Here is a 13602-nt window from a genome sequence, read left to right as displayed (position 1 = left end):
CCTTCCTGCACCCACCGCCACCCAAGCTAGGGCACCCTGCGTAAATCACACACTTGCACTAAACAACCTGAAACCCAAAAAACTGAAAGAAAAAAATAAAAAATAACGGGATTGCCCCGACGCCTGCAGATGGGGCGGGTCAGGCGCGCCTCAGGGCACAGGGGGCGGTAGCGCTGTTTCTGCGCTTGCGCACTCCTGGCGCCGCGTGTCACGGCGCCGGCCGCCCCGCTATTTTTTTTTCCGTCAGCCCCTGATTGGCCTCCGGGCTGACCAACAGCGCAACGCCGAGGGCGCGGCGCAGCCAGTAGGAGAGCGGCATGGCTGTGTGGGCGGGGCGCGCGCCGGGGGCCGTGCGGGGCTGGGCGTCCCCGGGCGCCGCTGCTCCTCATGGCGGGCTGGGTGCCGCTGCTGCCGCCGGCGCTCCTGCTCGCCCTGCTGGGCGGCCGGCCGTGCCCCTGCGGCACCGCTCCGGCCTCCTCCTCACAGCCCGTGACCGCCCGCCTGGCGGCGAAGTGGCCGGCGACCCCGCTGCTGCTGGAGGGGGCGTGCGTGCAGCCTCCTCCTCCTCCTCCTCTTCTTTTTCCTTCTGCTCCTCCTGCCAGCACCGCCCTGTCCCGACTGTCTCCTGGGGAACAGGAGGGCGGAGGGACCCCCTTTTCCCTCCGCTGAGCGGGAAGGAGGGCTGGCAGCGTTTCTCTCTGTCGGAGGGTGTGTTAAAGTACTTTTTGGATGTGAGGCTGAACTGCTTTCTCCCCTCGCAGAGTGTTGTGGAGCGGGCTGGCAAGGCTCCCCCACGCTGTGAGGGGCTGTCCGAGCGGCTTCGTATTCAACCTGCGTTTTGCAGGTCGCTGGGTCGAGGATATGTAATGGGCCAATTACACAATCCCTGCCTTCCCCTGGGTAACATCTTCGTCTGCCCCCAGGTAGTTTGTGCGTTAATTAAGTCATTATAAAGGTGCTAGTGTAGATGTGAGCCTGTGAGAGTGAAACACGGTGAAATACTTTTAAAAGGTATTGTTAACTTGTAACTTTAGCTTTGAGAAGAGGAGGCTTTGGGATTACCTGATTTCAGCCTCCCGAAGGGAGCATACAAGAAAGATGGGAAGGGAGCCTTTTTTTCGAGGGAGTGCAGTGAGAGGACAAGGAGGAATGGCTTCAAACTGAGAGCAGGTTTAGATTAGATGTACGGAAGAAATTCTTTACTGTGAGGGTGGTGAGCCACTGGAACAGGTTGCACAGAGGAGTTGTGGTTGCTCCATCCCTGAAAGTGTTCAAGGCCAGGCTGGATGGGGCTGGGAGCAAACTGCTCTAGGGGGGGGGGTCCCGGCCCATAGCAGGGGATTGGAACCAGATGGTCTTTAAGGTCCTTTCCAGCCCAAACCACTCTGTGATTCACAATAGAAAGGGAAAATGTTTTCCAGTTTTAGATGCTTGTGGCTCCCCTGCCCATTTGGCTTAAATTTGTTTTGTTTTTGAACTTACTTGCTGCTGTTTGGAGAACACCCATGAAGGGCAGAACAGCAAGCTTCTGTAATCAAAGGAGAGGCAAACTTCCAAAGTAAAGATTAGAAAACAATATAGTCATGCTAGCAAATGGAACTTTTTGGTAGACATAAGCAGGGGGAGTGAAAGCAGCTGATGTTCCTGTAAGGAAAACCACAAATCATAGAAATGTTACCTGTAAATCATAGAATCACAGAATGGTTTGGGTTGGAAGGGACCTTAAATACCATCTAGTTCCAACCCCCCTGCCATGGACAGGGACATTTTCCACTAGACCAGGTTGCTCAGAACACCATTCAGCCTGACCTTGAGCACTGCCAGGGATGTGTCATCCTCACCTTCTCTGGGAAACCTGATCCAATGCCTTACCACTCTTACAGTGAAGAATTTCTTATACATAAGAAATCTATCCTAAATTTTGTCTCTTCAAGTTTGGGGAAAAAAGAAAAAAAAAGGAAGGGTGGTATTTAGTATAAAGTAAACCCTACCTTTAATGGTTTGTAAGGATTAACCCATGTTTGAAAGTGTTTCAAAGATTGACAGTCTCCTTCCATGCAAAGGAGATGTCATTGGTGAAAGCCTGTAATTTAATGAAAAGCTATAACTTGACAGAGAGTGTGTTCTTATTTGTATAGTTAGCAACTATTTAATAAAATCAGTGCACTGAACTGATTTCATTTATAAGTGTATATTGGAATATCTGTGGAAAAATAAAGTGAACATTTTGTGGGTTTTCTGTAACAAGAGAAAAGTCCGCATGCTTTACAGCTCTGATTGTTGAGTTTGGTTGATAGTACTTAGTTCAAAATATCTTTTCACCAAAATACAGCTCAGTTCAGTGTTTATGCTCTGGAGATGGTTGTTAGTCATTGGATATCTAACATTCAGTTGCTGATGGGTATTTATTATTTTAAACAACTCAAGGTTTTTGCTGTGGTACGCCTTTGGACAAAATCAACCTATGGACAATTAACTTTTATTTTTAAACAGTGAATTTATTGCAGAAGATGGTAATGAGAAGTTTTGGCAGTTCTTGGAAACTGTGCGGGAATTAACAGTTTATAAGCAAGGAGGTAAGTTATCAGCATGCTGGTTTTTAATGTGTTATTTTGTGCTGTATTTAACTTTGGGACACAACACATTAATTAGTTCCACACAGTCATGCCTGACTCTTCCATATTGCCTACTAGGTAGGTTTCTTTCAGAAAATTTTAGCAAAATTTCCCCTAAGATAAATACTTGCAGAGGAGTTGGAAAAAAAAAAGGAAGACGAGAAGGACTGAACTGCTCTTACAATATGGAACAGAAGTGTTAAGATTAAAGATACCTACCTGCTTACCTGAGTTGCCAAGAGCTTGTAGGATATTGAGACTTCATGTTTTCTGTAAGATGGGTGCTCGCAGGGCATAAAATCACACAAATAACTAAACTGAGAATGCTAGGAAATGCTAAAGGAAAAACTTAAAGTTACCAGAAAAGGTTTAATACTTGTACATAGCATGGAGGCTGCTTTCTAGCATCAATACTGATGTCTTAGAATAAAGACGAAATAGGACTAAAAAAACCTTGCATGATTAGCCAGAAGAATATTAAGTTTTTAGAAGTTTGGAGAGAAGAACAAAGCATATAATCCAGCAAAAGATACATACAAAACCACCCCAGAAGAAACCTTGGAGAGAAGTTTACTAGAAATGTCCATGGTAATGAGAAACTGGGAGGCTGATGGGGCTTTACACCAGGTTGGGCAGTATTAGAGCTGCTTGGCAGGTCTACAGATGAACAAGGTGAAAAAGACTTCAAGGTAAGGCTGCTTCTTTCTGCTCTTTATTTACAGAACAGTACAACTCTTTAGGCATGAGTGTGAGCACCTAACACTACCCCTGGAAGAAGGGGAATTAAATGTTAAATTAATAGTCATAAGCTAACAAATTGTAGAAAGATTATGCAGAAAATGACAGTGAGAAGTGCAGATACATGAAAAATGCTGTATATGGGAGAGAGAATTTGAGAAACAACATGTTTCAGCAATTGTGACTGACTGAATACAACTTGAAAATGTGCATCTGATGACGTTATTTGAGTGCTCAGCAGTGCCCCAAGCAGCCAAAAGACTTAAAAGATTACTAGGAAGGGAACAGGGACTCACCTGGTAAACATAATTTTGCTGCTCTTGATTCCATGGCGTGCTTTTATGTTGAGTAAAATGCGATGTTTGACTTAACTGTCTCCCTGTGTTTTCCTCGTTGTTTCTTTAGAATGGAAAAAGTACAAGCAGAAAATGTACAATGAACCATGATTTTAATTAGACAGAGTATCAATTGGGAAAATGAAAAAAAAAAACCACCCAAAAATTTCTGTGAGATGATGATCCCAAGGTCAGAAGTATATGCAAAACCAGAGAGAGTCACTAAGAACAGAATGCCCAGGGTGAATGCTGCTAGAAGCCATCCTTTATAAGGCATGGGAACATGGAAAATGGAAGTAGGTGCAGAATTTGACCTGTGGTCAGCTGCTCGTAGCATTTGTTGAGGCAAGTGCTGTTGACTAATGCCATTTAAGGACTTTTTCAGTCCACAGGACAGTGGCATGTGTTACACCCTCCACAAGGTTGGGAATGACACAAACTGGGAGGAGAATGTGGAAGGTAGGACTGTAATTAGAGGGAACTTGGCAGGCTGGAGAGACAGGCCAACAAAAACACTGGAAAATTCAGCAAAGGTGCTTTACAAAGTCCCTGCAGGTGGGCTGGAATAATCTCATCAACAGCATAATCTTGGTGCTGATTGACTAGAATTGTTTTTTTGAGAGACAGAATGGGGATCCTTGCAAACAGTGAGAAGGCCAACTGCATGCCAGTTTGCAGCAGCAAGAGGGTAGCCAACAGGTCAAAGAGCATTTGTTCCACTGTATGAGGCACTTGTAAGACTGAATCTGGAGTGTTGGGGCTCCCTGTGAGAGGAAGTGCTGAGAGACCTGTGAATGAACCTGAGAAAGGAAGGAGTAAGGAGAGACCTCATATCTTCAGTTTCCTAGTAGGGAAATGTGCAAAGGAAGTGGAACCAGGCTCTTCATGAAGGTACACAGCAGTATGAGAAAAGAGCAAAGGGCAGAAGTTGAATTATGGAAGTTGTGGTTAGATATTAGAGAAAATGTTTCTGCCATGGGATTGGGTATAAACACTGAAACACTGCTCCAAGAGGCTCTGGAATCTATTAATTCAGATAATGCAAAATTCTACTGCATCAGACCTTGAGCAGCCTAGTCAAGCCTTGAAACTATATCTCTAAGTAACAGTTTGGATAAGGTGACCTCCAGAAGTCACTTTTAACTTACTTATTGTTTTTTTCTTACGAGTGGTTTAGGTGCAGTTGGTATTGCCTTCAGATAAGACTGCTATATTAGATGATGTGTCAGGGGGTTTTTATCAGCCATCTCTTTTTTGGTTGCTTAGACACACTTTCCAAGGGGTTTAAAGCTTTAATGACATTTATTATTAGTGACGCAGATGTCTGTTGAAATTAGCTGTTAGTTAAATACCTACTTCACCTGGATAAATTCTGTGATTGAGAATAAATAAATTACAGTAGGATGATCTCCTTGACCTCTCATGCCAATGAACTGTTAGATGCTGGCAGTTGGCAACCTTGAGACTGTACTAAAATACTACTTTAATTAGGTGTATTGAGTAGTTGATGTGTATATTTATCTGTATGGCCAACACATACCTATGACAATAACACAGGAAATTTTGAAGTCCTGGCACCAAAGGGTTTTCCTAAAAGTTGAATCGTAGTTGGGGTAGTCTTAATCCAAGAAAATAGATGTTCTTCATGAACAGGAAGTTTACATTAGATGTTTACAAGAAACTGCTTAGCTTGAGTGAAGTCTGGTACTGCAAGACGGCAGTGGCACAGTATACAGTGAGGTGTGTAATACACAGCATCTGAGGAGAAGCTGGTCCTCTGTATGGTGTGAAATACCAGTTCTGTCTTATCTGCTGCATGTCAGGACAGATTGATGTAGAGGGATGGTCGTGATGTGTTAAAACTGAAGTAGCAACAACTGCTTCTGTAAATTAAAGGATCTGGCTGAAAAAGGATTGGTTGAGGCAATTGACTTTTCAGTTTTTGTCTGAGCGATGCCAAGAGTAGACAGGATGAATAAGCAGGAAATGAAAGCATTGTTTGTTTGTTTTTCTAAATAGAAACATTTTCATAAAAGCTAAAGAATTCCTAGATTTGAAGTTGAAAATCTGGATTTATAAAGGAATTCAATGATAGAGTTGTATCCAACATACAGTTTAATGTTTCAGAAGATTTGTAAAGTGTTAAAGCTAGAAGGCAACTTAAAAAATCAAGTAGGGTAGCTTGCTTTTTTTCTTCTAAATCCTCCCTTGGTTTATTTTCAATCTGTTTTTTTTTTAAATCAGTTCTCAGGACTTGTTTTAAATTTAGAATAATCATCATCTCTTGTTAATTTGCTAATTTAAAATATTTAGCAATACTGAATTAGGTTTATTAATGGTCTGTTTAGCTGTGATATTTGTAGCAGTTTAATGGATTTGGTAGGAATTATCTGCATGGAATTTGGTGAAACATTTAGTCTAGTGATGTATTTGATGGTTTTAACTTTTTTCCTTTTTAATATGAACTCAAATCAACCTTGGCAGCATCTTGATTATACCATGTGGAAAACATGAAAAAGTTAATGATGGGATACACTGTATTGAATTAATGTCTTCAGGGAACCTGGACAACACTGTTTATATCTACTTAATGTGCAGCATATTTTCTGCCAGGCTTGTGAAATATTAGGAAAGGCAGATGATCCTATTTTGAGCTGCAGGTATTTTATAGAGAAATGAAAGCTACAAAAATTTCATACTAAAACCAGCACTTACAAAGCACTGAAGATTGCATTTTAAACTTGCTGTTGCTTTTTTACCCCTAAAGGTTAATTTGTGATCACTGAGGGAAAGTAAGTAGCCAGTTCCCTGCTGACTAATTATCACTTGAGTGTTTACTGTCTTCCTAAGTGCTTCAGTTTATATATTGAATTTTCTGCAGCCTCATAAATATATATTAAAAACCAAAACAAAACCAACATGTAAACATATTTTCTCTATGAAAGCAATTTTCTCTGAAGAAAATGTAACTGTATATTTCATATAAACAACCATCATGCAAATTATTTTTTGCAATATAGAAGACTACACATTATTCACAACTAAATTAAAGAAGTATTTTTTGTGTGTATATAAACCTTAAAGATTCCAGAGGGACCAGTTTCACACGCTGATTTCTATACTAATAATGCAATAAAGTATTCCCTCTTTACTGGCATCTTGCTTGGATGGCACAGAGATTTGACTGGCCAGTGATTGCCTGAACTGCTGTTGCCTGAGATCTCTAGTTCTGTAGCTAATCTGTGGATCCAGATATTCATATCTATGCACTTGGAACAATCCTCATGCATCCACCCCACCAAGTAATTACTCCAACACACTGTGTTCTTCTGATTAATTATGTCCCTTAGATATACTCTCCCTACCTCCTGTGCTTCAGTACTTCGAATTCTGAATTCTTGTGGGTTACCAGCATATATTCAGATTAATTTTGTGCTGTGTGTGCATGAGGTCTGAGGACCTGTGCTATAATGCTTCCTTATCTTTTGTGATTGCCCTGGTTGTCTCTTTTAATTATGTTTAACTTGTCTGTGATAAAAGATACTGCTGTAAATGGTGGATAGTAAATGTCAACATTTAAATGTGAGTCTGCTTCTCTGGCTGTTCAGTTCTTGCTGTAGTCAATCTAATCAATTTGGCTACAGGAGTTGAGAGAGTTTTTCAGCAGACAAATTAAGGCATCTTCAGAGTGAGCTTTTCAGGTGCCTTCATATGTCTGCAGTCTAGAGCTGTATCCTGTTAATGTGGTCTCTCATTTATTTTAAATTGACTCTGTTAATGATTTAGAAGTAATATGCTGTCATACAGGATTTTATAACCAGAAGAATCTGGTTCTTTATGGTTCCCTGTAACATCCTAAGAAACTTACTATGAATTCTACTCTTTTGGCAATTTTAAAATGAGCTTGGAGGGCAGGTAGTACCAAATTTAAAGGATTTGGTACGATGTGAAAATAACTTGCAATGCTCAAACCATAGCTCTGATTAACTGAAATTAGCTCAGTTGGTTAGAGCATGGTGCTAATAATACCATGGTCACAGGTTCAATCCATGTACAGGCTTTAAGAGTCCACTTAAGTTGACTGTAATGTTGAACTTGAGGATCCTTGTGGGTTCCTTCCATCTCAGAATATTCTGTGTATGTAATAAACTCTAAAAGTTGGGCTTGCATTAGATAGCTCATAGCATTTGGCATGGATTCATGTGTCTTGGTGAAGTTCAAGGTACAGTTGTATTCTAAGTGAAGCTAACAGTGTTAATAGAAGTTGAAATAGTAGGAGTGTATGATTTGATAGATAGATCCTCAGCAGATAAAAAGGCAGATAAAAAACCCATCCTTTTTATTTTTACATATTAAAATCATCATCATTGTAATCGTCTTCCAGGAAAACAAGTCAGCTGTTTTAAATACACCAGTCAAAGCACAGATGAAATTTGTGAACCAAAAAAATTAAAGACCTGTGATAAAAATATTTTATTGAGGTAGTATATTTAGAATTACATATTTAATGGCTCTTCATTGTCTTTAATAGGATGTTATTTAGGCCAGGTGGAGAGGCAGGAATTTCAGGTTTAATTTTATTTTTGTGGAGATAATTTGAAGAAAATTTGAAAATACAGTTATTGGAAAAAGCTTCAGTCGGGAAGGATTTGTTGTTTCCAAATTTTTGTATTCAATGTTTTGAATGTGTGAAGCCAAATTTATCTCATTTAGAATCATATAATGAATGATTAAGGTTGGTAAAGACTTCCAAGACTGTCAAAGTCAACCTTTGACTCAGTTAAACCATAGCACCAAGTGCCATGTCCAGTCACTTCTTGAACACCTCCAGGAATGGTGACTGCACCACCTCCCTGGCAGCCCATTCTAATGCTCAACCACCCTTTCAGTGAAAGAATTCTTCCTGATGTCCAACCTGAACCTCCCCTGGCACAGCTTGAGGCCATTTCCCCTTATCTTGTCGGTACTTGGCAGGGAGAAGAGGCTGACCCCAACCTGGCTACAGCCTCCTTTCAGGTGGTTGCAGAGAGTGATAAGGTCTCCTTTGAGCCTCCTCTTCTTCAGGCTAAACATCCCCAGCTCCCTCATCTGCTTCTCATAGCACTTGTTCTTGAGAACCTTCACCAGCTTTGTTGCCATTTGGGTTCTGCTAGGCTATGTGTAGGTGTAGAGAACACAGATAGGTTTTTCATCCATTGAATTTCATGTAAGACAGTAACAATTATATGTCATGGATTAGCCCCAGCCAGCAGCTAAGTAGCACATGTCCACTCTCTGTCCTCCCCAGTAGGATGAGGAAGAGCATTAGGAAAAGGCAAAACCTGTGGGTTGAGGTAAAAACAGTTTAATCATTGAAATGAATTGAAATATAATAATAATAATAGCAGCAGGAAAAAGAGAGTGATAAAACTTCTCTCAAGTGATGCACAATACAATTGCTCATCACCCACTGACTGGTGGCCAGCCTGTCCCCAAGCAGAGATTGACAACTCCTGGCCAGCTCTCCCAGTTTATATACTGAGCGTGACATTCCACGGTATGGAGTGGCCCTTTGGCCAGTTCAGCTTCTCCTGGCTGTGTTCCTTTCCAGCTTCTTGTGCACCTCTGTGCTGGGAGGCATGGGAAACTGAAAAGTCCTTGACTCAGGGTAAGCACTACCTAGTCACAAGTTAAAGCTTCAGTGTGTTATCACATCATTCTCATATTGAATCCAAAACACAGCACTGTACCAGCTACTAGGAAGAAAATTACCTCTATCCCTGCTGAAACCAGGATATCACATAGAATTCATTGGAAGGAGCTTTCTTGAAATGCAGATTATATACTTTTCTAATGTTAGTGGTTTTTTTCTTGTGAATTGCAGCAAACTGAGCCTTTCTAAATAATGAGTTTTAAGGAAGAGAAGGCAGAAAGAAGGTACTAGAGGCTTTGAGAGGAAAAGATTTTTTTTTTTTTACAACAATGACAGGGTTGTAAAGAAGAAAATGAGAGGATCGAAGCTGCTTAGTTATGAAAATTGGGTATGCCTGTAGAATGAGAATTGAAGGTTAATTATTTCCAACCAATGTTCTGTATTATCACTTTTGTCATTCCCAGACACCATCCACCTACCTTGTTACTCAGAGTCTTAATTTTGACTTTGAAAATACAAGATATGCAGGGAGGGGGGCAGCTACTTCACATATTGTATCCATTCTCATACTCTTGTTTATCATATATTTTTAAGGAAGAAATAGAATATGTGAGAGTAGCCCAAAGGATGACACCTTTAGAAGATTTTTATTTATGAAATTTATGTGGTTGGACTGTTTCAAAATGAAATGTTAGGAAATTATTTGTAAAATAATGCTCTATTCAGGCCTCTCTGTAGTTTTTTGAGTAGGTTTTGATATTGCTGAAAATAATTTCAATATTAACTAGTGCTATTGAGCTCTTTTGTTTTTTGTTTTTGGTTTGGGTTTTTTTTGTGTTATTAGGCCTCTGGATTGGTAAGAAAGGAAACAGTTATTAGTGGACAACACTGAAGACTTTTGAATGCCAAGCAGCACTGGCATTAGTACTTGCTTATTATGTAGTGTAGGTAAATATGCCACATCATTTAGGGCTAAATACTAAAAGTTTGTGTTGTCTTTTTTTTTCCTCTCTTTGACAGATTCAGAGTACTCCTATTACAATTTAATCTTGAAGAAAGCAGGACAATTTTTATCCAATTTGCAAATCAATCTGTTGAAGTTTGCACTTTCCATACGGGCTTACTCTCCAACTGTTCAGATGTTTCAGCAGGTGACAGTATTGCCTGATATATTTGGTACATGATTGAATGAGGTATTTTGGCTAAACAATGTTCATTGTTGCAGTTCAGTAAAATATATGCCAGTATCATTTGGAATCAAACGTGATAAATATGATGCTTTATAAGCTGGTTATATTGACAAGAACAAATATCTATGTTCAGTTGTATGGATACCATTCCATTTGCAGTTGTTCATTTTTGAAAACTCGGGTCATGGGGATTTTTTGCATTACTTCAAATAATCCTGTGGGAATTCAGACATTTCCAGAGTAGGACATTTCCTACTAGCTTCAAGTAATTTATATTTGTTATTTAGTGGATTTCTCATCTTTCTCATTGTTTTATTATTTAAAAAGTTGAAAAATTAGAAAAACTTGCTTTATTAATGAAAAAGTGAGAGGACATAAATTCACTCTGCCTCTAAACCTAAAAATGCTACTCCTCCTTTTGGCAATGCCACCTTTAGGATAAAGTGAGAAGTCCATGTTTCTGAAAGGTAATAAGCTGTAATAAAGTTAGGGAGGCTTGCAGGTGTTCTCTGGAGGAATACCATCATCTCAGACTCATGTCTTTTTGTTTTTACCTTTCAGCTGGTGCATCCAGACTCACTGACATGTAGTCACATGATTCCACTTCATATTGGAATAGCTGAGTAGAGTTTAAAAAAAGGCAGAGAATGGGAAAGAAAGAGAATCAAAAATTAACATTATTTGTTTGGGATTTATTGGTTTAGAAGTCTAATTTTTTGATGTTAACGTGATTGCTGATAGCAACCGAAGTTAAAAATGTCTCAGAGTACAGGCTGTGATTTTAGCTTGTGGAGATGATTTCTCAGTTCTGGCTTTACAGAACATAAATGTACTTTTCATTTTCTGGAGTATAACTGCATTTAATACAGTATGTCTCACAAAGGTTATAGGGTCTTAATCTTCTAATATTCCTCCCCCCCCCCCCCCCCATGTACCCAGTTTTGAATGGGCTTAATTAGAAACACAGCTTAATGGCAGCTGTTGAGTTATTTTAATCAAAGGAATGTGAGTTTAAGTGCAATCAAAGCATTCTGGTTGAGTATAATTGTTGAAATATTAGATTGCAGCTGATGAACCTCCACCAGAAGGCTGCAGTGCATTTGTGGTTATCCATGAGAAGCACACCTGTAAGACTAATGAAATAAAAAAGCTGCTGAAGAAGGCTACTAAGAGGTAAATATAATGATCTGGTTTAAGAGGAAAAATAGATTACTAAAGAGCTTAATATCAGTAGAGTTCATCAGTTATGAATCAAAGTAGAGTAGGTTTTAAAATAAAGTCATAGACCTTTGATCTCTAATCGTATGGACAATTTTGTATTTTTTCCTTTTTTTTTAACATGGGACAGTCAGGTTTAAGTTACAGTGTACTTTCTATAGAAACTTAAGAGTTTCACATGTCTGACACAGATCTGTCAGCAGGGTACTTTATAGTCAGTGTCACTGCAGTTGAGGTTGTCTGGGATGCAAGTGCTTGGCACAGGAGTAGAAGAGGAGTCTATCTCATAGACAGGGCATAGAAAGGTATAACTTTTCCTTACCTCTTCCTGGATTTTCTACCTATCAACCCTTTCTGCAGTTTTTCCCTGTGGTAACTAACATCAGTCCAGAATTAGTTTGAGCTCTGAAATAAAAAGTGTAGAACCTATCAAAATACCAGTAACAGAATAATGAAAATATAATGTTTAATCTCAGTTTAAAAAAAAGATATTATAAAGATATTCTTTTGTGGGTTTTTAAGACCTTTGTGTAATGTTTTTTTCTTTTTTCCCCTCCCTTCAATGCTCACCATGATACACATTAGTGTTCATACCCTCAGCCACTTCATGAAGATATGCAGAACTGAAAGATTATTTAGTACGGTGTATTTATTGGATTTTGCTTTCTGTCAAATATAAATTGACAGGGGGCGGGGAGAACCCTGAAAACCTATAAATTTGTTTCTTTGGGGGTTGGCTGCTTCTGAAAATAATTTTGTATTCTACAGGTGTGATTTCTGGTGTATTCTAAGTCCATTGATACAATTACAACCTACTAAATCATTGTCTTTTGTTTATTCAATAGCCAGGGTTTCTATAAAAACAACTCACTGTCTAGGTTACAGTATCTCATTTTTACCAATTATATTCTTCTAAAAAATGTCTTTGTTTCCTAGATAAAAGCCAAAATATACTACAGATCATTTTATATGTTGTTGAATTCTTGTGGCTGTGTATTAAGGCATCACGAGACCATAATATTTTATTGCAATGTCTGAATATAGTAAACTTATAAAGCAATTAACTGGATTCAGCACATTCGCCTCTCGGGAGATATTATTTCCAAATTTACAAAATTCTGGAAAATCACAATAATAAACAATAGAATCCTGAATTATTTAGAATTGAGAGAGTTAGACTTGTAAAAATCATTAAGGACTTGCAACAAAACTGAAGTTTCTTTATTAAATTGGTCTTCTATTTTCAATAACTTTGCAATCAGTCACATCACACCATTCAGAGTTGGAGGGACAAAATCTTGATAAATCTCACCACCCCAAAAGTAATTGTGTCACTCAAATATTTAGAGTACGTGGAGCTAAACTCTGAGAAAAACATGTTCACATTCACATGTCCAGGTAATTGTTCCCACTGTTAGTGCCATTGGTACTCTGGGTAGCAGATGCTTCTCCTCTTCTTTGTTTTCTAGCAGGTGAACAAGTGATATAAGGGACAGTGTGCTGTGTCAGAGCTGGTTGCTGTAAACCAGTCATTGTTTTTCTCCCTTTTCATAGAAGAGATATTTTTGACTTTTTGATTCTTTATATTTCAAAGTATTTTCCTCTGTGTTTCATTCTTTGTCTTGTGTCTGTCATGACTCTTCCAGTTCAGCCAGGCCATTTAGGCTATGCTTTTCAGTTTTTCACTATATTTGGATGAGGATGCTAGAAATGTTCTGATTTTAGGGACTGATAATTTCAAATTTCACTGGAGGAGAAAGAAGAGGCTGCAACATTCTTTTTGTGTAGATTCATCATCTCAACCCAACATTCAGGAAGTCTCAGGCTCTTTGAACTAAGGAGAGCCCAAATATTCTACATGTCAGGGTTAAGGT

General features: G+C 39.2%; 1 protein-coding gene across 1 annotated transcript in view; it reads left to right on the top strand.

The window, feature by feature from the left end:
- The first annotated feature begins 366 nt into the window (after nucleotides 1-366).
- UGGT2 (UDP-glucose glycoprotein glucosyltransferase 2) overlaps nucleotides 367-13602 on the top strand; it is a 78462-nt gene continuing 65226 nt past the window's right edge. The window contains exons 1-4 of the mRNA XM_041423427.1: nucleotides 367-543; nucleotides 2492-2576; nucleotides 10341-10471; nucleotides 11571-11683. Coding sequence (XP_041279361.1) covers nucleotides 388-543; nucleotides 2492-2576; nucleotides 10341-10471; nucleotides 11571-11683 — 485 coding nt within the window. The 5' untranslated portion in view covers nucleotides 367-387. The remainder of the gene's footprint in view (nucleotides 544-2491; nucleotides 2577-10340; nucleotides 10472-11570; nucleotides 11684-13602) is intronic.

This window comes from Onychostruthus taczanowskii, unplaced genomic scaffold (genome assembly GCF_017590055.1).
Source record: "Onychostruthus taczanowskii isolate IOZ18803 unplaced genomic scaffold, ASM1759005v1 scaffold77, whole genome shotgun sequence".
Lineage (NCBI taxonomy): Eukaryota > Metazoa > Chordata > Aves > Passeriformes > Passeridae > Onychostruthus > Onychostruthus taczanowskii.
Note: the sequence above shows the minus strand (reverse complement) of the source record. Positions and strands in the feature narration are given on the sequence as shown.